The sequence below is a fragment of the Felis catus genome, chromosome B1, assembly GCF_018350175.1.
Source record: "Felis catus isolate Fca126 chromosome B1, F.catus_Fca126_mat1.0, whole genome shotgun sequence".
In the NCBI taxonomy this organism is placed as follows: Eukaryota; Metazoa; Chordata; class Mammalia; order Carnivora; family Felidae; genus Felis; species Felis catus.
In genome coordinates, this window is record NC_058371.1 from 39,689,039 (window position 1) to 39,711,963 (window position 22,925).

Here is a 22,925-nt window from a genome sequence, read left to right on the forward strand (position 1 = left end):
CTGTATATAGAACTTGTATTGAAAACTAATGAATCCACATTTTGGTACATTCTTCCTATTAGGCAGGTAAATAGTGCTTCTCCAGCTCTGAAATGCGGCCTCCCTTCTCCAGAGCAGGGAGATTATTTCTCTTTCCTTCTCTCAAATGGAAAACAAATCTGGAATTTTGGTGAAAATGACAGTGATTGGGTGGAAAGAGATCATTAAAACGGCCTATTTTTCTGTAGGTCACATGCCCACATCATTGTAAAACTTCTGCTGGGACAAGAATCATCTTTGTAGCTCCCACCGCATGCAGCAAAGCACTTTCCAAGAACTAATTACTGCAAGAGCTCAAAGCTTGTTTCAGAAATCAGCAAATAAAGGCATAACGATGTAATGTGGACATACTTTGAAAAGATAAAATGCACCAGAGCGATCTCTAGGCATTACCATGCCTCTCTGACCTTGGACAGTAGTCTGGCCTCAGACTTTTTCTCGTAAACTTAAAGCCGGGCAATGAGCCAGGGGCAGGTTCCTCAACTCTGCCCTGGCCAAGGGAGCTCCCCACGCGCTCTTTCCCGCCGCCTTCTAGGCCCCCCTCTGCCTGTTCCTCTCAAGCTTCTTGTACATAGAAGTTTGTCAGTCAGGTTCGGGTACCAGACCTCGAGACACCCAGATACCGCCCACCCGCAGGTCTCCGGGAGAGGAACGGAAGAACACCGTGCCGTAACTCAGCAACTAGAGGCTCTAGCGCATGCCCCCTAGCTTAACAAGAGTCACGCTAGAGCCCGCAAGCGTGGAAATCCACTTCTCCACATTTTGGAGGTGACCTGGAAAAGTCGGTACCAAAACACTGGGTCCTCAAAGAACGAAGGGGCTGGAACGTCAATGAGAGCGGACCGGAAGAGGGTGCTCGCAAAACCCGGGAAAGAATTCCGGATGCGCCAACCCCGACATGCGCAGAAGCCTCCCCTGCGACGGCGGCGGCGGCGGCGGCGTCTCCAGAGCCGGAAGGTACTGCCTGAGCGGCCGGCTGCCTGACGCCTCCTGGGTCATGTCGGCCCAGGGGGACTGCGAGTTCCTGGTGCAGCGAGCCCGGGAACTGGTGCAGCAGGACCTGTGGGCAGCCAAGGCTTGGCTGATCACAGCCCGCAGCCTCTACCCCGCCGACTTTAACATCCAGGTGAGGTCAGGCCCGTGCATGCGGCAGCATCCGTGAAGGTGTGAGTGCTTCGCCGCGCCGGGGCTGCCCTGGCCGCGAGCTGCTCCCGCCCGCCTCGGGGGCCGGACCGCCCCGCTCCCTCTGGTCCCACTTCTCTCCACCTCCCCCGCCCTGCTCTCCGACGCCCTCACACGCCTCCTCCCCTTCGAGGCCAGCACCTGGAGACACCGGGGACCCAGCTCGAGGTCAGAGTGACTGGAAGTGTGGGGGTGCTGTGCTGCTCGGTGGCCCGAACGGTGGCCTCGGCCTTGGGAGAGGCCTTTCGCTCCCTCGTTCATCATCATGGCAGCCATTTGTTTAGTGCCTGCTACTTTTGAGACATTATTCCCCAATCTTGGGAGCCGAAGGGCCCTAGGGTCGCACTCCTAAGTGCCGTGGCCCTGCGTCACCACGTGATGCTTTACTATCAGGCCCTCCCGAGTTGGGGGTGCCCAGTGAAGGCCAAGTAGCGCTGCGCGCGGTGAGCCAGGACCGGCCCCGGGCGGAGGTTGTGACCTCTGAGTCTGATCTGTGTTGCAGTATGAGATGTACACCATCGAGCGGAATGCGGAGAGGACTGCCACCGCCGGGAGACTGCTGTACGACATGTGAGTGGGGATGCTGGACTTCAAGCTTGCACTGCCCTGGATCTTTCACGGAGGTTTTGTTTGTGTGTGAAAGTGGGAGTTGGGGGAAGATCTTCAAGTTCATCTACGTCTCTGGTATCTAAAGCTTACGTAGTCGTGAGTCTAGGCCTTCAGTTAACTGCTGACATGCTTTCTGCAGAGAAATCTTCCGTTTTATTCTTGTTAAAACTTTTCTTTCTATAATTCATTTTATTTTGGAAATAATACATGCTCTTTGCAGAAGTTCAGACAATACTGAAGTATAGAGAATGACAAGTGAAAGTCCCTACAACTCAACCTGAGTTAAGTTTTGGGTGTCTCTGTATACATGCATACACAGTACAGAAGACATAAAAGTATTTGTGGGGAAGGGTTACAAAAGTGAGATCATACTACTTATATCATGCTGCAGCTTGCTTTCTTCACCCACTTTAATGGAGGGATGCTTTCTCAGGATGTAGAGCTCTTTTTCATATTTGCATAAGGTTTCATAACATTGGTGGACATTTAGATACTTTCCACTTATTTGAGATTGTATTCCGTGTCAGTAAGGAATTTTGTACCCATATGGTGGTGTTTTTCTATAGAGTAGATTCTTAAACATTGATTTTCACAGTCAAGGGTGTAGTATTTTATATATTGATACACTACTAAATCACTCTCCAAAAAATACTATTCCACTTTACATTTCTACAACAATGTATAAGAGTGCCCATTTTCCCACACATTTGCCAGCATTGTATGTTATCAGTCTTTCAGATTTTAATTTTTGCCATTGTGATGGAAAGTGGTATGTTGCTTTTTTAAAAAATTGTGTTCATTGTATTACTAATAAGACTGAGTAGCTTTTTAAGTGTTCTCTTTGCATTCTTTCTGTGATTTGCCTTTGCCCACTTTTGGGTAGTTGTTTGTTTTTGGTTTTGGGGTTTTTTTTTTTTTTTTTAGTCCCTTTTTCTTGTTGATGTTTACAAATGCTTTATATATTATGGTCGTTTGTCTTTTCACTTATAAAAACTCTAAAGACTGTTGTGATTAACTTCATTTTCCTTAGTTTGTATTTTATATTTTTATTTTGCTTTGTTTTGTTACATCTACATATTTACTTGGAATAAAGAAAAATGTGTTTTTCTCTATATGCTAATCTTATTTTCTTTTTTGAATACTATATAGAATCTGACATTTTAATTTAATGCATTCATTTTAAAAATAGGTTTGTGAATTTCCCAGATCAGCCGGTGGTGTGGAGAGAAATCAGCATTATTACATCAGCATTAAGGAATGATTCACAGGATAAACAAACCCAATTTTTAAGAAGTAAGAATGGAGTGATAACTTAATGGGTGTATAAATTACCATTTCTGGACTACTAAGTTATATATGGTAACTCACATCTGTAGTGTTGGTACCCACATGTATATTTTGCTCTTGACAACTGAAGTTTGTACAAATGGTGTCACTTGGTCTCTTGAGCATTTGCTTAGAAACCCATAAGCTTCCTTAAAGGGTGCAAATTTATCAGTTAGCCCAGGGAATTGAATATATTTTTAACAGGTTTTGCAGTGATCAGAAAGCATCTATAGATTAAGCATATCTCCACAAAATGGGAGAGAAACTTTTAGCAATTTATGACCTTTCTTGTTAACCCTCACTTTGTGTTGATTGCTATAGCGAAAGATTTCAAATTCTGGATAAAATAGAAAGTAGGTAGTTAAGGTAATTTCAGCATAAACAAGTGCATCCTCTTTATCTCAGCCAACAGCAAGCACTATTGTGACCCTTCACATAAGCCATTCTTGTCTCCTGGATCCAATAAGGCCTCCAAGGGTTTTAGGGTCATTCAGCAAACATCTGTGTGCATTACCATCTAACCCAAAAGCCTTCTAGGTTGTAGGTGAAACTCAGTTATTCTAAATGTAGTATTTACTGTTCTGTACGTGAAAATGCCTTACTTCCATATTAGTTTCAAGATTTTCTTTCTGAAAGAAACTTTTTAAAGTAAAATGTGTTATGCACAGGTTTGTTTGAAACTCTCCCTGGTCGAGTCCAGTGCGAAATGTTACTAAAGGTAACAGAACAATGCTTCAACACGTTGGAACGATCAGAAATGTTGCTTCTGCTTTTGAGACGCTTCCCTGAAACAGTGGTACAGCATGGGGTATGATTTGATCATTTCCTTTTTCTTAAGAGAAAATAAAATTGATCAACACATTCATCAGTTGGGTTAAAAGCAATAGTGTGTATTATTTTAGAGCAGAAATTCTGAAGAGCACTAGGTAGGATTGAATATAAGAAATCTTTGTCAGTAAAGCTAAAAGTATGTCACTGTTATCAAACTTTATAAATTTCCAGTAGAAGTTGTCCTGTCGGTGTAAGGAAACAGCCAGCTTTGACAGTGCTGTTTATTTGCAGTCTGTAAAGTACGGTAAAATTATTTTAAAAATCCTACTCCGTTGTAGTCAAGAACATGTTTGAATTTAAATGAGAGCCATAGTCTGTAGTCTTAACAGGCATGTTTCTCATGTACTTTTCCCTCAATTACTTATATCTGTAATTATTGAATGCTATTGGCAGGCATTGGTAAGTGTTCGGTATCTCCTGTACTTCCCAGACCCTTTGAGGTAGATAGTATCCGACTGTACAGATGAAGAAACTGAATCTTAAATATGTTAGTAATTTCCATAGCCATCAAATGGAAGAGTCAGGATTCAAATCACTAACTCTTAATTCCAGCTCTGTTGCTTATTCTTTCCCACACCATTTTTCAAGCTTTGGCCCCAGTTAACCTTTTCTGTACCTCCCTATATTAGTTGCCTAGGGCTGCTATAACAAAGTACCAGAAAACTGAGTGGCTTAAGACAACAGAAATTTATTCTCTCACAGTTCTGGAAGCTGAAAGTTCAAAAAAGCAAGGTGTGGGCAGGGCCATGCTCCCTCTAAAGGCTCTAGGGAAGAATGCTTCCTACTCTTCCTAGCTTCTGGTGGTCACCAGCAGTCTGTCATTTCTTGGCTTGCAGCTACATCATTTCAGTGTCTGCCTCTGTTGTCATATGGCCTCCTTCCCTGTGTGTCTTCCCTGTGTTCCTATGTCTTCACATGACCTTGTAAAGATTGTAGTCATTGGATTTAGGGCCTGTCCTAACCTAGTATGCCTTCATCTTAACTAATCGCATCTACAAAGACCTTATTTTTTTTTATAGCATGAAATATATGTAAGGTCACATGCTGAGTGGAGGTGGACATGAATTTTGGGAGGATGCTATTCAACCCAATACATTCTTTAATCATTACTCAGCTTTTAACTGTTTGTATTATATTATCTTTTACATTGTTCTACCCCTACCCCAAGCATCCCCAAGTGACCCCAAGGAGATAACACAGACACCTTGATGGGTTTTGATAAGCTAACTTTCTACTATGCTAGGAAATACATAGTAGAAAGTAATGGAAAGGTGGCCTTAAAAGTCAGACAGTTGTGGGACACCTGGGTGCTCATTCCATTAGGCATCTGACTCTTAATTGTGGCTGGGGTCATGATCTCGTGGTTCTTGCGGGTTTGAGCCCTGCATCAGGCTCTATGCTGATGATGTGGAGTCTGCTTGGGATTCTGTCTCTTTCCCTGTCTCCGGCCCTCCCCTGCTCACACTGTTTCTTTATCTCTGTCAAAAATTAAAAAAAAAAAGTCAAACAGTTGTGTCTAGCCTAGCCTAGGTTGTATGATTGCCTACTTGTGACAACTCTTGAAAGTGATAAGGTTTGCCAACATAATATATCTTGATGCAGAGAATAGTTTCTATGTTTGGACAAAATCTATTATTCTAATCAGTTCCAACCCTTCCTTTAAGTTTCTGTAGACATTTAATTTTCATTTTAATTTTGCTAGTTCAGAGGAGCATAACCAAGCCAAAGTAGTTGTTGATCAGGTGAATTTAGGGTTTCCTTCTGGGCTGTGTTGCTGATGTATCCTTTTGTTTTCTAGTCTTTAAAATGAGAATATTTGTTTCCTGGGGAAGTTTGCATATACAGACTGGTAAATTTTAAAAGCCATTTCTTTATGTAATTCTGACATCTTAAACTGTAGCGCATTTAAATGACTAATTGTATTTTGAAACAGGTTGGCCTTGGGGAAGCACTATTAGAGGCTGAAACTATTGAAGAACAAGAATCTCCTGTTAACTGCTTTAGAAAATTATTTGGTAAGAAAAACTGTATTTTGTACTAATTCTTTGCAGTGAGTAGAATATGCTGGAGTAAGTATCATTTTAGTGATAAGGTCATTTGTGGAAAGCAAAAGAACTTTTCGTATTATGAAATTTAAATCCTGGTTTATTTTTTTAGTCCAGAAAGCATTTTAAACAACTTCTAAATTTTTATTCTCATATTTGATACCTCCAAAAGAATATGTACAACCATATATTCAAGTATGAAGCATAATAATAAACATCTGAATTGTCACTAGTTCAAGAACTAGACCAGTACCCATAATGTAGAATCTGCCTGTGTGTTTCCTTGCTAGCTCCAGCCACTAGTACCCTGTGCACTGTAAATTTTAAATAAATGTGCCATAAGGGGGTTGTTCCCCTATATATTTTAAGTAATACTTAAGTGAAGTCTAAAACAAATTCTGTTTTTCTCACAATTGTAGGGTAGACAGACAACTTAATCGTTTTTTCTTATTTTTCCCCTTCAACAGTTTGTGATGTTCTTCCACTAATAATTAACAACCATGATGTTCGATTGCCTGCCAATTTATTATATAAGTACTTGAACAAAGCAGCTGAATTTTATATCAATTACGTCACTAGGTCTACTCAGATAGAGAGTCAGCACCAAGGTAAGTGAAAATATCCTGCAGTTTTATTTATACAGACTTTAGTAAATTGCAAACTCAGAAATCCCTCATCATTCTGATTATTCTCTGGATACACACCAGTTTGATAGTGTTTCTAAAAGATGGTTCCTGGAAAAAAAATACTACAGGTAAGAGAAAAAACTTTTCTGGAACCAGTTTTACCATTTGACTGAAACAGTCAACTTGCTGAACTATGATGTGAGTGCACCAAGCTTCATACGTGTACCACAGCTTGAAAGTCATTTTCTGCTATACCCGTGGCCAGTTGTGGGTTTAAACAAAGCACATAATGTGTTTGGATTCTGTGCTCTTGGCTTTTGAATGGGGATTCTTTTTCTTTCTCTGTCAGGTATCACATACATAGTAAGTAGTAAGATTAATTGTAGACTACTCTTCTCATTTCTCAGGTGCCCAAGAATCATCTGATTTAATGTCACCTAGCAAACGGAGCTCTCAGAAGTACATAATAGAAGGGCTGACTGAAAAATCATCCCAGATTGTGGACCCTTGGGAGAGGTTGTTTAAGATTTTAAATGTTGTTGGAATGAGATGTGAATGGCAGATGGATAAAGGAAGACGGTAAAACATTGTTCATTTCTAGAATTGCTTAGCAAGTCTTCTGATACCATGTTCTCAAGATCTTTAAAAACAAAATCACATTCTTAAACAGCGTATAATGCATAGGTATACTTTTGTTTGGGCAAATTCTGTAACCATGGTATTTATGCAAAAGAGGGTGGTTTTTCACTTTATTAAAAGATTCGCAATGGAAGTGTGAACTCTTAAGATGTTGAGGTTGAAGCATTCCTCCGCATTCAGAGGAAACAATAGCTATTTTGTTGTGTCTGTGTCCTGAAATAGTGATCTGATTATTGCTCTAATTCAGAAGGGGAATTTCAAATGCCTGCTGCTACATTTGGCAAATGTAATGCTTCTGTTAGGGTTTTTCTCTAGACCTTTTGCTCTCAAGCCCAGAGTAATTAATTTTTGTCATCCTTCATCTTTCAGAAGCTATGGTGATATTTTGCATAGAATGAAGGATCTCTGCAGATACATGACCAACTTTGATAATGAAGCTCATGCAAAATATAAAAACCAAGTGGTTTATTCCACTATGTTGGTCTTCTTTAAGAATGCATTCCAGTATGTCAACAGCATACAACCATCTCTGTTCCAAGGTTGGTTTAAGAATTTTAGAGTCTCCCAAAATACTGACTTTGGCTAGGATGATGAAAGATGAAAATGTTAACCTTAACATTGTTCTTAGATGCAAATAACTGCGGGGTAACACCAGGGCTTTCTTTTAGTTGTTGGTAGTTTTTATGTAAGTATGTTTTCATTTACAGTTTCTATATTAAAGGATATAGTGGTACCGTGAAACTAAATACAGATATTCAGTGCCTCTGTTTTTAAAAAGCAGCAGATGTAGCAAAGTGTTAAAGTAGATTTCACAAAGACTTTGCAGTAGACAGAGATTTTTTAAGTAATATATTTGCATATAAATTCATATAAAACATGAAAAATAGAAAAATAAGAGCATGAAATCACCTACCCATCCAATATAACTACTCTCATTTTTGTGTATTGCCTTATAGCCTTTCATATATTTAGATACTGTTTGGAATTTGTAGCTATAATGTATTGTACATATAATACACTCTTAGTGTTTTTTGCTAATTTTATGATTCATGATAGCTATAAAAAATTTCTAGATAAGTAAGAACAAATAACAAAGAAGGAACTTTGATTTATAATCTGTCATTGAGAGAGAACCTTTATTAACTATTTGGTGTATATCTGTATAGTCTTTTTTCTTATTCTTGCACACTTGTTTGTCTACCTAACTGGGATCACACTGAACATACTTTTTAATGACCTGTATTTACAACTGAGTAAACTTCTACCTGATATTGTTTTCTTTTCCTTGCCGCATTTTTAAGTGTTGGTGTTTCCCCCCATCCATAGGTCCTAATGCCCCAAGCCAAGTTCCACTGGTTCTTCTTGAGGATGTATCAAATGTGTATGGTGATGTAGAAATTGATCGTAACAAACATATACATAAAAAGAGGAAACTAGCTGAGGGAAGAGAAAAAACCATGGTAATCCTTTCAGATATGATTATTAACAGATTATATGTTTATGGTTTACTGGAAATGAGTCTTTGTAAAATATAGCTTTGGAGCTGAATTGATAAAGTTGTTGGGGCTTTTCGTCATAATTACCGTATAAATCAGCGGTTCTCAACTAAAGTGATTTTGCTGCCCTCCCCCTCCCCCCCGGACATATGGCAGTGTCTGGGGACATTTTTTTATTTCCACGGCTTGGTGTGGAGGAATTGCTATTAATATCTACCATGTAGAGGCCAGAGATGCCGCTAACCATGCCAGAGTGACCAGGACAGGCCCACGACAAAGAGTTGTCCAGCCTAAAAGGCAAATGTTGAGAAACCCTGGTATAAGTTAATTCTACCTCTTTTGATGGCATGACATCAAATGTAAAAAGCAAAGGCAAATGAACTGCATTGAACGTCTAGACAGAGTGCTATGCTGAGTCCTGGCCTCAGAATGGAAAGTGCTGAGGTGTTCCAGCTAAGAAGTAATTACAACCCAAGGGGACATGTCAGAAAGGTTTCATGAAGGAGGTCAGCATTTGAAATCAGCCTTGAAGGATGTATAGCATTTTGTCATTTGCAATTGGGGGGTGAAATTTGTGAAGAGTAGACAGTTTGCACAAGATGCAAGAGGCTGGAGAATGTGAAGAACCACTGGTCTTCTGATTAGGCCAGGCAGCAGGCCTGGACGGGACAGTGATTTCTAAATTTAATTTTAATGCAGAGGAATCCTTTCAAGAAAAGCTTTAGTGGAGGCCCAGTGGAGATGCTTTAGGTCAGGAGTCAGCGAAATTTCTCTGTAAAGGGCCAGGTAATAAGTAGGTTAGGCTTTAGAGGCTCAACAGTCTCTACTGCAGCTAGCTACTCAGCTCTGCTGTTACAATACAAAAAAACAGCGATAGACAATAGTAAACAAATGAAGTGGCTGTGTTCTAATAAAACTTTATTTACTAAAGGAGCATTTGACCTGCAGGTCACAGTTTGCTAATCCCTGCTCCAGGTGAATACCTCAGGGGAGCCAAGAGTTTCACCTACTTCCTGTCCCCTCTCCTCCTTTCAGTCCCCTCACTACTTCTTCAGCCCCTAAGTAACATTTACTAGACCGGGGCATGAGGAGATAATGTGCCTTAAGATCAGTTTAATCTGGGTGCCTGGGTGGCTCAGTTAGTTGAGCATCTGACTTCAGTTTAGGTCACAATCTCACAGTTTGTGAGTTCGAGCCCCACGTTGGGCTCTGCGCTGACAGAGCCTAGAGCTTGCTTTGGATTGTGTGTCTCCCTTTCTCTCCACCCCTTCTCTGCTCACACTCTGACACTCTCTCTCAAGAAATTTTTTTTAATTTTTAAAAAAATGTCAGTTTAATTTGATGTTTTTATAGATTGTATGAGATAGAATGGAGCAGGGAAGACCAAGCCTTCTGAAGGCTTTTAAGGTTATTAAACCTTAGGGTAAATTCATTTGTTTCCTCCCACAGAAAAATGCACACATTTACTGTTCTACAAATAATTTCAGAGGTTGAGAGATGCTTTGAAATCCAACCCTGAACCCCATTTTGAGAACTCTGTGCCAATCAGACTTTCCTGGATGCCCTCTGAGTCATGCTTTAAAAAGATTCCTAAGGCTGCTAGGTACCTACTCTTTCCTTCTTTGCTGACATTCCCAGGAGGGATAACTCGTTCACTCTCCCTTTTGGTTTCCATGAGTGCGTGGTTTATCTGGGTGTGTCACGTTAAGACCACAGATACCTGCCATGTAATAATAGGTTGTAATAATACTGGTTTTAGCTAAAAGCAATGACATGTCCCATATAAATCAGTATAAATAACATGGCTCTCAGTCTGTTTCTCCATCTCCACCACTTCCTCCCTGTCCAAGGCATCCCAGTCTTTCGTATATCATCAGGATCATCCTCTTCCTGCTTGCCCTCTTGCTCCCTGCCAACTCTCTTCTCTACCCAGCAGGCTTAGTGACGTTTTAAAGACATGAAGCAGACATCACTCCTTTACCACCTCTAGTGGCTTCCCATCATGCTCAGAATAAAAGCCAAACTCTTCACTTTGGCTTTAAGGCAGTTACTGATCAGGCCTTTGCATCCTTCAGTGCTCTGAGCCCCTTCCTACCCCTGGACCTCTGCCCCTGGGCTGTGCTCTAGGGTTGGAGTACTTCTCTCTGGCAGGCTGTGTGCTAGTCTCTTAGCTGTAGGCCCAGACTTTTGTCCCTCTGCAGCCTCCTTAAACCCTCTGGCCCTCTGGTTCCTCCTGTTTTTCACCTGTCATGTGTCACCTGGCAGGCCCTGCTCTCATACTGTGGCTCTCCAGCCAATCTGTGTTTCCATCTATTTTTGTTTTTACTCTCCTGATTTCTTCCTGGTTTTCATTCTGTGCCACAGTCTGCACCCCCCCAACCCCCCTCCTTCCCTGCCAGGTCTGTGTGTGCCATCACAACAGAGGACATATCCGATGGCCCAAAGTTCAGCTTATCAGCTCATCTTGTTGTAGTGTTTTGTTTCTTTTAATCGTCAAAAAATTGGGAGATTTCTCACAACAGTATCTGATACGCTGGCCCCTAACGTTGGCACATATTTGGAGCGGGGCAGAGGCTGCTCACCTGAGATGGGTGTGCATTCTCCACCCAGCTGAATTCCTTGGCTCATGTGACATGTCAGGTGGCTGGAGCTGGGGGCTGTCCTCTCCCACGGGCAATAAGTTCTCCACCCGCACACATTTGTGTGTGTTCCCTGTAGTCAGGATTCTTGCTTACAGCATTCCCTCGGAACTTCAGAGGCTACTTTTGCATTTCGAAAGTAATTTCTCTAAATTCTAGAAACTGTTTAGAACTCCATACTATTCCCACCACATCTGAGGTCCCTTCCATAAACTCCCGATCTCATTTTGAGACAGGAATGTTTTCTCTAAGTTGCAACACCAGTGCCTACCCCATTCATATCAGTGTATCTTATTAGATTGGCAACATGTGGCAAGGAGCTGGACCCTGAAAAAATAAGATGCCTAGCAGGTTTTGATTGTGAAAGGGATGGGGTATGTGTCATTACTGAGGGAGGATAAGAATGTGGCAGCTAAATAGAGTGGGTAGGGAGGATCCCCAAGCATCAGGAGTAGCAGGAGGATACTAAGTCTGAGGGGAAGAAAGGTGGGAGTGAAGGACTTGTTTTTTCTGAGATTAGCTTGAGGAATTGAGTTTTTAGCTAAAATATTTGTACATATTTTTAAATGATCTTAGTGATGTAAAAATTTGCAGGGAGAATTTAATTTGGGTCATTAAGTTGGCAAAATAACCTAGATAGAATAAAAGAGTCAAGAAATTCTCAGCAAAATAAAATTAAATGGAGCTGTTTTACCTTTACTGTTTTTTGGCAAAATGTCTAACCATGCTCACTGGCACTTACAACACTTACAACAAGCAATTCTCTGAGACCTCTCTTTTCTTTGGCTAAATATTTCTGGAGATGAAGAACAAGAAACGTAGAACTCTTTTGTAAAATACAGAAGGCATTAATAGATAAGTATTATTGTTAAGCATAATTCCTGGCCGACACCTTGCATTGGGGGAGCAGAGCCAAAGAGAGTGGTGGCCACAGGAGAAGATATATCTAGGGAACAAAAAAATAACTCATTTCTCTCAATTCTTAGGGCATTTGGGCTTTAATTTTATTCCACGACATGACAAACTTATTTGGAAGCAAATTAAATGATGTCACATATTGGGGGGGAAAGTAAACTATAAAACAGATGCTACTTAAGCTTTATCTCTGAATATAAAAATCTGATTTGGGGCTTTTATAACACTGATAATGTTTTTAAACTATTGGAGCTTTACTTGAAAGCAACATAAGCTTAGAATTTATCATGAGAAAAACATAAGCTTAGGGGCACCTGAGTGGCTCAGTCAGTTGGGTGTCTGACTTCAGCTCAGGTCATGATCTCACGGTTCGTGGGTTCAAGCCCGGCATCGGGCTCCGTGCTGACAGCTCAGCGCCTGGGGCCTGCTTTGGATTCTGTGTCTCATTCTCTCTCTGCCCCTCCCCCACTTGCGCTCTGTCTCTGTCTCTCAAAAATAAATAAAAATGTAAAAAAAAATTTAAAAAAAAATAAGCTTAATTTTTAAGGTAAAAATTGAATGTGTAAGAGTGAAAAGATGGAAAATTTACATTAATTTTTAAAGCTAAATTGTTAAATTCAAAAGTTATACTCAGGATAGTATCCTTTGATAAAGTCCATATGGTAATCAGAATTGGTGGCAACAAATATAATAACACACCAGTGCAGCTGACCCTTGAACAAGGGGGTTAGGGGCGCCAGCCCTATGCGCCCTACACAGTCACAGATCTGTGTATAACTTTTGACTCCTCCCAGAACTTAACTACTAACAGCCTACTATTGACCAGAAGCCTTACCAACAACATAAGTAGTTGGTTATTCTGTATTTGTTATGTGTTATGTATTATATACTGTATTCTTACAATAAAATAAGCTGGAGAAAAAAATGTTATTAAGGAAATCATGAGGAGAAAAAACATTTACACTGCTGTACTGTAAAAAAAATCTGTGTATAAATGGATCTGTGTCATTCAAACCCATGCTGTTGAAGGGTCACGCATACATAACTAAGTTAGTCCTATTCTTCACCTTCTCTAAACAGAGTTCGGATGATGAAGACTGTTCGGCAAAAGGAAGGAATCGTCACATTGTAGTCAATAAAGCAGAGCTTGCTAACTCCATTGAAGTTCTAGAAAGCTTTAAGCTGGCCAGGGAGAGCTGGGAGTTGCTCTACTCCCTAGAATTCCTTGACAAGGGTAAGAACATGCTGTTGTATTGGTGCTGTTTAATTTTTATATAAGGTGAGTGTGCTAATAAAAACATTATTCTGCTTGAAATAAGACATGGCTAACTAAATTGATTACAGTAGTTGACATGTTTTATAGGATTCTTTTTGAGTAGGACATCTAATCAGTTATTAATCAAATAACCATTTACCTCTTAGCTTTTACTATGAGTGGTTTTTTTTTTAAAGTTTACTTATTTTGAGAGAGAAAGAGAGCCTGTGAACACGCAGGGGAGGGGCACAGAGAGAGAGAGAGAGGAATCCCAAGCAGGTTCCGTGCAGTTAGGGTAGAGCCCTGTGAGGGGCTCGAACTCCGGAACCGTGAGATCATGACCTGAACCAAAATCAAGAGCCGGAGGCTTAACTGACTGAGCCACCCAGGTGCCCCTACTCTGAGTATAATTATAATCAGGGTTGGGGTGGAGTGTCAGGGAGAGTTTTAGGTCTTTTAACATTTGTATTGCTGGCCTCTTTTTCTTGCTGGGTTTGTTTGTTTTGTGCTTTTGGTTCTTCTACTGCCTTGTATCTTCCTTAAGTAGTGTAGCCAAGCATACAAAAGGTAATGCTATTTTTATCTGCATTAACTCTATTACCTGAAAAACTCACACTACAGAAAGATTGTTTTCCTTTGAGAATAGACCTAAAACTAGGGGAAGTTTTACAGTTATTAAGTATTTCAGGAGCAGTTGGATGGCTCTCAGTCAGTTAAGCCCTGGACTCTTTGATTTATTCCCAGGTCATGATCTCATGGTTCCTGAGTTCAAGCCCCAAACTGGGCTCTGCACTGACAGCGCGGAGTCTGCTTGGAATTCTCTCACTGTCTCCCTGTCCCTCCCCAACATGTGCATGTGCTCTTTTTCTCTGTGTCAAACAAATAGACGTGTTTTTTAAAAAGTATTTCAACATTACTTAGAAATCAGTAGCACTTTGCTAACCAATGTATTTTTACTGTAATTTGGAACCAAGGCTCTTTACTTTCCTTCTGGCCAGTGGACCTTCATCCCTTGGCCCACTTGCATCACATACCTGTACAGAACCCATGATCAGATGTGTCATGTCATTTTCATTTTTTCTGAGTAAATATAGCATCACTTGGTTTCTTCGGTTGCCTCTAGAATTATAAACATGTATGTGACCTTGACCTTTGGAGGGGATTTTTCTTTATTTGTAAATTGACTTTTTAAAAAATGAGTAGAACTCTTAGTGTTATATCTTTGTTATCTTAACTGGGTGAAAATAAAACAATACCTTTTTCTGAGGTGAGCAAAGTTATTTACAAGATAAATGAGATAATATGTGAACTGTATTTTGAACAGCTCTTGGGACATTGTATGTGCTTAATAATTGTTGGTGCCTAGTGAAAATACTGCTTGTGTATTATATTCTAACTTCACTGTCTAATTGAAATTATAGACCATTGTTTTTTTGTTTATTTATTTTTGAGAGAGAGAGAAACAGAACGTGATTGGGGGAGGGACAAAGAGAGAGTGGGACATAGAATCTGAAGCAGGCTCCAGGCTCTGAGCTGTCAGCACAGAGCCCGAGGAGTGGCTTGAACTCACCAGCTGTGAGATCATGACTTGAGGGGAAGTCAGAAGCTCAACTGACTGAGCCACTCAGGCACCCGAAATTCTAGACCATTGTTTTAGAAATCAAAGTCTATAGTTGCTATCCATTTTTTGGTAGTTTTTCTCTGTTGTTTTGCTGGGTTTGTTTTGTTTTCTGCTTCTCTGTTAACATGTTTTTGGTAAATTTTCTTCTGAATTCTCAGAATTTACAAGAATTTGTTTGGCATGGAAGACAGATACTTGGCTTTGGTTAAGAATCTTCCTCACTGATATGATCATCTATCAGGTAATGTGATGTATGATTTAAGTTCCTGTGTTTGTATAGAATGACTATTACTGTGAACCGACTGTAGCATGCGAGGTGTGCGTGTTTCTTCTGTAGACTAGTCATGCTCTGAAGACATGTTGTGTCTTTCATTTCAAAATAACCCCAAAATGACAAGGCTGCATCTTCTGTGTTACTTTTGTGATGTCCAGCCACACCCCTCTGTAAAAGTAAGATTTTTACTTTTCAATAAAAAATGAATACTTCCCACCCTCCTTGTCTGCACTGTGATGGAGGCCTTCTGCCTGGCTCTCCTTATGCCTGGAAGGGAGAGAGCAAATTCCCTAAGGGGGTACAGAGCTCCCAGCCTCCATTGTTGAAATGGACAGGGTGCTGCTTCCATCCTACGTAAAGGAGAGATGGTATTAGTAGTAAAATATTTATAAGAAATGGTATATCCAAAATGTACGTTATCCAAAAGTTGGTGTTATTTTATTTAGTATTAAGAATTAAGACCAAGGGTGCCTGGCTGACCCAGTCAGTAGAGCGTGTGATTCTGGATCTTGGAGTCATGAGTTCAATCCCCACTTTGAGTGTAGAGGGTACTAAAAAATCATTAAATAAACTGAAAGCAGTGGGCGGTGGGGAGGCACCTGGGTGGCTCAGTCGGTTAAGGGTCCGACTTTGGCTCCGGTCATGATCTCGTGGTTCATGAGCTCAAGCCCCGCGTCGGGCTCTGTGCTGGCAGCTCGGAACCTGGAATCTGCTTCAGATTCTGTGTCTCCCTCTCTCTGCCCCTCCCCTGCTCACGCACTATCTCGCTCTCTCAAAATAAATAAACATTAAAAAAAAAAAAAAAAAAAAAGGGAATTAAGACCAGAGAGAAAACTCTTTGTATGTGTAAAGTACCTCCATTGAGAACCCCCCATCTTTCTTTAAGTAAGTTGGTTTGATTATTGCTAAGTCTCCTCTTTCCTCCTCTGATGATCAAGCAGAGCTACCTTATTTGGAGTTGCTTGCTGCTTGCTTAATTAACTCTGGAGATTTATTTAAATGGCAGTGTTTTTCACCTCCTCGCTGTTATGTCTTTTTTAGGGTCAATATAAAAAAGCAATAGCCAGCCTGCATCATTTAGCAGCTCTCCAGGGATCACTTCCTCAGCCACAGATCACGGGACAGGGGACCCTGGAGCATCAGCGAGCACTCATCCAGCTAGCGACTTGCCACTTCGCTCTAGGAGAGTACAGAGTGAGTAGTGTGTGCCTTGCACGGGGACCCTCATTCACTAAGCTTCCCTGGGGCTTCCTCTTTTTCCTATAGTGGGCTTTTAATACAGCGCATGTTTATTTGAAAAAGGGTCTTTCTGCCTAGATTTTAATCAACTAATCTGCTGATGAAAATCTTGATGATTTTGTTTTACTCCGTTTTCTGTTTACTTACAGCTTTCCTGAAATAGACTTCAGTACTTTTCAGATTCCATTTTATTGGAGGATGATTTTTTTTTCTTTACTTTCTTATCTGGAATCCCTTTAGAGCAGAATCAGTCCTATTGTACTTGGACAGAAGAGGCATATACTAAGTAGGAAAGGGAGGATTTCCATAGCTTATCTGAGTCTCAAATTTGCTTTTTACATGATGATTATACCTCATGGGGTATTCCAGGTCTGTTTCCTTCATGATTGTGAGCCCCTGCTACCACAGGGTGGGGACCCTGTTCTTTACATTTGAGTCCCTCATAACACCTGCCACAGTGGTTTGCACAGCTTTGATACTTAATAAATGTTTGAACTGAGTGATAAGCACATTCTTTATATAAACATGGGTACTGTATAAATTCAGGACCACAACTTAACACACAAACTCTGATTTCTTCTCATCTCTCTATATGTTAAGTTGATTACTTTGTGATTAGTAACCCCAAATTAGGTTTTTAAACTTAAACTTTGAAACACAATTTATAATTCATCATGTAGGAAGAAACAATTAGTATGTAAAGTATGTGCATTGAAAATTGAAAATACTTTTCTGCCATCATTTATGTAACTATTAGGTACCTAATTGTAAGTTTTAGTAAATTCCTTCTGAGAATTTAAAACAAAACATATTATTTACTCACATAGATATTCATATATCATACAGAATTAGACAGTTACACAAGGCACTGCTGTTCAGCATTGTATTAGGGAATATAAAACGGGTAGATTTAAGTAAGGTAGGCAAATTCATTCTCTTTGAGGACTTCCATTAAAGCTGATCGCAGTTAGGCCTACCTCTTTGGTTTATAACTTATTCCTGAATCTCAGCTGCCTTCAGCTGTCTGTCTTCAGCTCAGACCCATCACATCCAGGTGTGAGTTTCCCTTGTTCTCTGGCCCGTAGATGCGAAACTCTCAAATCGTGGTTGCCTCTTACTCTAGCTAATCTTTTTGATTCTTCCAGTATGAAGCTAATGTCTTTGGTGTAGTGCCTTTTATTTCCTTTGCCACCATCCTAATCAATGGCTCTGAACTAAGTTTTTTGCCTGTAATTTTTTTTTATCTCTAAGTTAACGGTCGTTGCTTCCTATTGCTGTCATCATTCCACTTAATTGAAATATTGACTTCCAAAGTGCCCAGAGTTGAGCCACGTGCTGGGGTGGAAAATATAAGCAGAGTGTGGGGAATGTGGGATCCCTGCATTCAGGACATATAATTTGAGTTACAGAGAAAAGTGCAAGTATTTATATAAGACAGTTAAAAGTCAGATATTAAGTGGTATGCCCCTGACATATGCACAGTAGGCATTCAGGGAAGGGAGTTTTCACCAGGGTCCATGTAGTCAAGGAGGGATTTACAAAAAAGATTGGCTGGAGGTGGGCATTGAAGGATGGTAGCATATGTCTCTGGAGTACACATCCTGGCCTTCCCACTTGCCAGCTCTGTAACCTGGGCCAAGTTACCTCACCAAGCTTTCTAATTCCAGTGTTCAAGTTTTTAACTACCGAGCTGTTGAGCTCTTGAAGCTAGAGCTTCACACCCTTGTGGCCATGGGTGAGTTCTGGATGTGCCAAGATACTGACCCTTTTAGTTAGTGGCTTAAGGCAGCTGGAGCCTCCAGGTTAGTACTGCCAGCTCTGAGCAGCCTTACAGATATTTTCTGAATGTGCCAAGACATGAAAAAGGTTAAGAGGCATGGGTTTAACACTGCACTTCCTCATCTGTAGAATGAGGATGATGAGAGGGTTGTGCCTGACACATAGAACATGCTCCCTAAGTGGAATCTAGTTGTTAACATTAGAATTGGACAGGTAGACCGTAGGTGATGGCTTACTGTCTGTGGATGGAGACCAGCCTGCTCAGTGTGGCACTTGAGGCTTCCCTCAGCACCAGTGCAGCTTCGGACCAGTTTTGTGTATTTCCTAAACCACGCCCTCCTTTCACTTAAACAATACCCAGCCCTTCCCCACATCTTTCTCTCCTCTGAAACTGCTTTTTTCTCTTTTCCACATTTCAAATCATTGCCCCCCTTTAAAACTTGGTGAAGGTAACCTTCCTACATAAACTGTTTCCAGCTAGTTTAGCTTATATATATTTCTCCTTCATTTTAAATTATGCTCTAGATCATACCATTTAATCCACTACTCTGTGTCCCATTTTGTTGACTTTTCTCTTCATTGAGGTAGTAAATGTCTTTAAGACTGGGATATTCTTCCTTTGGATGCCACTGTGCTGTTAAACACATAGGTAGTTTAGGTAATACTTGACTAATTTTTAATTTTTGTTCTTTTGTTTTAACAGCAAAGAAGGAGTTATTATTCCCTCAAAAGTCTAGTACCTATATTTAATCTTAACTTTTTCTACGTTTGCTGTTGAGCAAACAGTGATGGTCCCATAAATAGTCTTGAGGGGTGCCTGGGTTGCTCAGTCAGTTAAGCGTCTGACTTCAGCTCAGGTCATGATCTTGTGGTTTGTGAGTTCGAACTCTGCATCAGGCTCTGTGCTGACAGCTCAGAGCCTGGAGCCTGCTTCAGATTCTGTCTCTCTCTCTCTCTCTCTGACCCTGCCCCACTTGTGCTCTTTCTCTCTCTCTCAGAAATAAAAATAAAACTTTAAAAAAAAATTTAAAAATTTGAGGCCGCACTGTAGACCTACATGTACACACATTGCCCTGTTGTATGCTATAAGTATGTTAGTTGTTATGTTGATTTACTTCCAGTGAGAAAATTTCAGATTAGTACCTTTTCATCTGATCTTCTTTAGATGACATGTGAAAAAGTCCTTGATTTGATGTGCTACATGGTACTCCCCATTCAAGATGGAGGCAAATCACAGGAAGAACCCTCAAAAATAAAGCCCAAATTTAGAAAAGGTACAGTGACAAGTTTTATTCTTATTTTGTAAAAATGGCTTTACCCAAGGCTGGAAAATTCTTTACAATTCCTGATGAGATGATACATGATCTGCAGGGTTTGACAGACTATATAAAAAGTTAATCCCTTGCCAAGCTTGTCCTTGGCACTGATTTCATAAGCAGCTGCAAATCTGTCTTTCTTCCAAAATTCTCTTCACTTCCTGAGTTTGTTATCTCTGAAGAATATCTGATAATTCCTTTTCCTATCTTTATCAATTCTCGGAAAATTTGCAGATGATTCGTTAAGAAGTGTTTCCTGGCATATCGCTTGTAGGCTATTTTGAGCTTCACCTCAAGTAGCACATTGATTGTAAAACTATGTAAATTTAGTTGTAATACTTAGAAATTAGAAAAAGAGGGGCGCTTGGGTGGCTCAGACAGTTAAGCGTCCAACTCTTGATTTCAGCTCAGGTCATAATCTTACCATTTGTGAGTTAGAGCCCCGCATCAGGTTCTGCATTGACAGAACAGAGCCTGCTTGGGATTCTCTCTCTCTGCCCCTCCCCCACTTGTGTTCTCATTCTCTCTCATTCTCTCTCTCTCTCTCTCTCTCTCTCTCTCTCTCTCAAAAATAAATAAACTTAAATTAAAAAAAAAAGAAGTTAGAAAAAGATAAGCAAGTTAAACCCAAAGAAAATAGAAGACAGGAAATAATTGTAATGGTAGAAATCAATGTAATAGAAAATGAAATAGAGGAAATTAATGAAGCTAAAAGTTGGGTTTTTTGAAAAAAAAATAAAATTGATAAACTCCTAACAAGATTGATCAGGAATAAAGCACAAATTACCAATAGCAGGAATGTCACTACAGATCCTACTGAAATCAAAAGGACACTAGGAGAATAAATTATTAATGACTTTATGCCAATAAATTCAACAACTTAATGAAATGGAAAAATTCCTTGAAAAACACAACTAATCAAAACTGACACAGATGAAATAGAAAATATAAATGTTCCTACATCTATCAAAGAAATTATATTTGTTATCAAAAACCTTCCCACAAGACTGCAGATCTGAATGGCTTCACTGATGAATTGGCTACACTGATGAATTCTGTCAAGCACTTAGGAAGAAGTAACACCAATCTTACACATACTCTTTGAGAAAATAGAGTAAAAGAGAACACTTCCCGATTCAGTTTTTAAGGCCAACATAACCCTAACAGCAAAATCGTGTAAGAGCATTACCAGAAGAGAACATTAAAGGCCAGTATCCATCATAAACATAGATTCTAAAATCCTCAAAGTCTTAGCAAATAGAATACAGCAGTATATAAGAAGGGTAATACATATCCAAGTATACTGGAAATGCAAAAGTGGTTTAACATAGGAAAATCAGTCCCTGTAATATTACCACTTTAATATATTAAAGGAGAAAAATCATAATTTTCTTAATAGATGCAGATAGAAATGCATCTATATGCATTTATGCAGTTATGTTTGCATTTATTCATGATTATTAAAAAATCTTAGCAAACTAGAAACATGTTCCTCAACATCGTTCTTAACTATGAAATATCAAATGCTTTCCCCAAGATCAGCAACAATTTAATAAGAGTATCTATCTCCTCTTACCACTTCAATTAAACATACTAGAGATTCTAGCCAGTACAATAGGCAGAAAAGGAAAGGTATAAAGATTGAAAAATAGTTATCTTCATTCACAGATATGACTGCCTTTATTTGCAGCAACATATGTGGCTATGTTAGAAAAACCTAAGGGGGGGTGCCTGGGTGGCTCAGTCAGTTAAGTGTCTGACTCTAGATTTCGGCTCAGGTCGTGATCTTAAGTTGGTGAGACTGAGCCCTGAATCAGGCCCTGCACTAATAGCACAGAGCCTGCTTGGGATTCTGTCTCTCCCTCTCTGCCACTCTCCTACTCACGTGTGTGATCTCTCTCTCTCTCTCCCTCTCTCTCTCTCTCTCTCTCTCTCTCAAAATAGCTAAACTTAAAACAAAAAAAAAAAAGAAAAGTCTAAGGAATCTCCAAATAGAATAATATCAAAAAACATAAAATACTTAGGGATAAATGTATTGAAAAGTATGCAAAATTATGTTCATAGATCAGAAGACTCCGATGTTTTAGGGTTCTGGTCCTCCTCAAATGTGTGTACAGATTCAATGCAATCCCAATTAAAATCCCATCAGACTTTTTTTTTTTTTATTTCTTTATTTTGAGAGAAGGGGAGGGGCAGAGAGAGAGAGAGAGAATTCCAAGTAGGCTCTGCATTGTTAGCACAGAGCCTGACGCGGGGCTTGAACTTAAGAACCATGAGATCATGACCTGAGCCAAAACCGAGAGCTAGATGCTCAAGTGACTGAGCCACCTAGGTGCCCCCAGACAAGCTTGATTCTAAAATCTATATAGAAGTGCAACCTAGAATAGCCAAAACAGTTTTGAAAAAGACTAACAAAACTGGGCAACTTACCCTACCTGATAGCAAGACTTTTTTTTTTTTTTTAATGTTTATTTATTTTTGAGAGAGAGAAAGAGTGCGAGCAAGAGAGGGGCAGAGAGAGAGGGAGACACGGAATGCAAAGCAGGCCCCAGGCTCTGAGCTGTCAGCACAGAGCCCAATGTGGGGCTCAAACTCATGAGCTGTGAGATCATGACCTGAGCTAAAGTCAGCCACTCAACTGACTGAGCCACCCAGGTGCCCCCTGATAGCAAGACTTTTAAGTAAAGCTACAGTTATCCAAACAGTATGGGCAGAAGAATGGAGAACCCAGAGAGACCCACACAAATATGGTCAGGTGATTTTTAGTGAAGACACCAGAGTAATTCTTTGGAGAAAGGAAAGCTGAGATGGGGCCGAGACTAAATGGAAAAGTTAAAACAATAACATTTTTTATAAGAAAAGGTCTTTGCGACTAGTAGGTAGATTTATTAAGACACTAAAAATTTCCTAGAAGACAAAAGCATGACAGTTTTGATCATTATTGAAGCTCTCTAAGGTACTTGGGAGACTTAAAAAAAAAGAAAGAAAGAAATAGCTCAGACCCCTTGAAAATTAAGTATCTCTGTGAAACAGAAGCAGGTCTAGTGGGTAAGACTGGACCAAGCTGACATCAAGACTTATTTTAAAGCTACAG

The 22,925-nt window shown here is 40.1% G+C and overlaps 1 protein-coding gene across 5 annotated transcripts in view; it reads left to right on the top strand.

Moving 5' to 3' along the window:
* The first annotated feature begins 942 nt into the window (after positions 1–942).
* The window catches only part of INTS10 (integrator complex subunit 10), a 32,232-nt gene continuing 10,249 nt past the window's right edge, over positions 943–22,925 (top strand). Inside the window, exons 1-13 of one of the 5 annotated variants that reach the window (XM_019828475.3) lie at positions 943–1,165; positions 1,724–1,791; positions 3,020–3,123; positions 3,825–3,964; positions 5,921–6,002; positions 6,500–6,640; positions 7,066–7,237; positions 7,667–7,836; positions 8,624–8,757; positions 13,428–13,581; positions 15,382–15,464; positions 16,539–16,691; positions 19,681–19,789. In XM_019828475.3, coding sequence (XP_019684034.1) covers positions 1,037–1,165; positions 1,724–1,791; positions 3,020–3,123; positions 3,825–3,964; positions 5,921–6,002; positions 6,500–6,640; positions 7,066–7,237; positions 7,667–7,836; positions 8,624–8,757; positions 13,428–13,581; positions 15,382–15,464; positions 16,539–16,691; positions 19,681–19,789 — 1,639 coding nt within the window. In that variant the 5' untranslated portion in view covers positions 943–1,036. The other 4 variants (XM_003984736.6, XM_019828476.2, XM_019828477.2 and 1 more) reach the window with 4 other exon arrangements.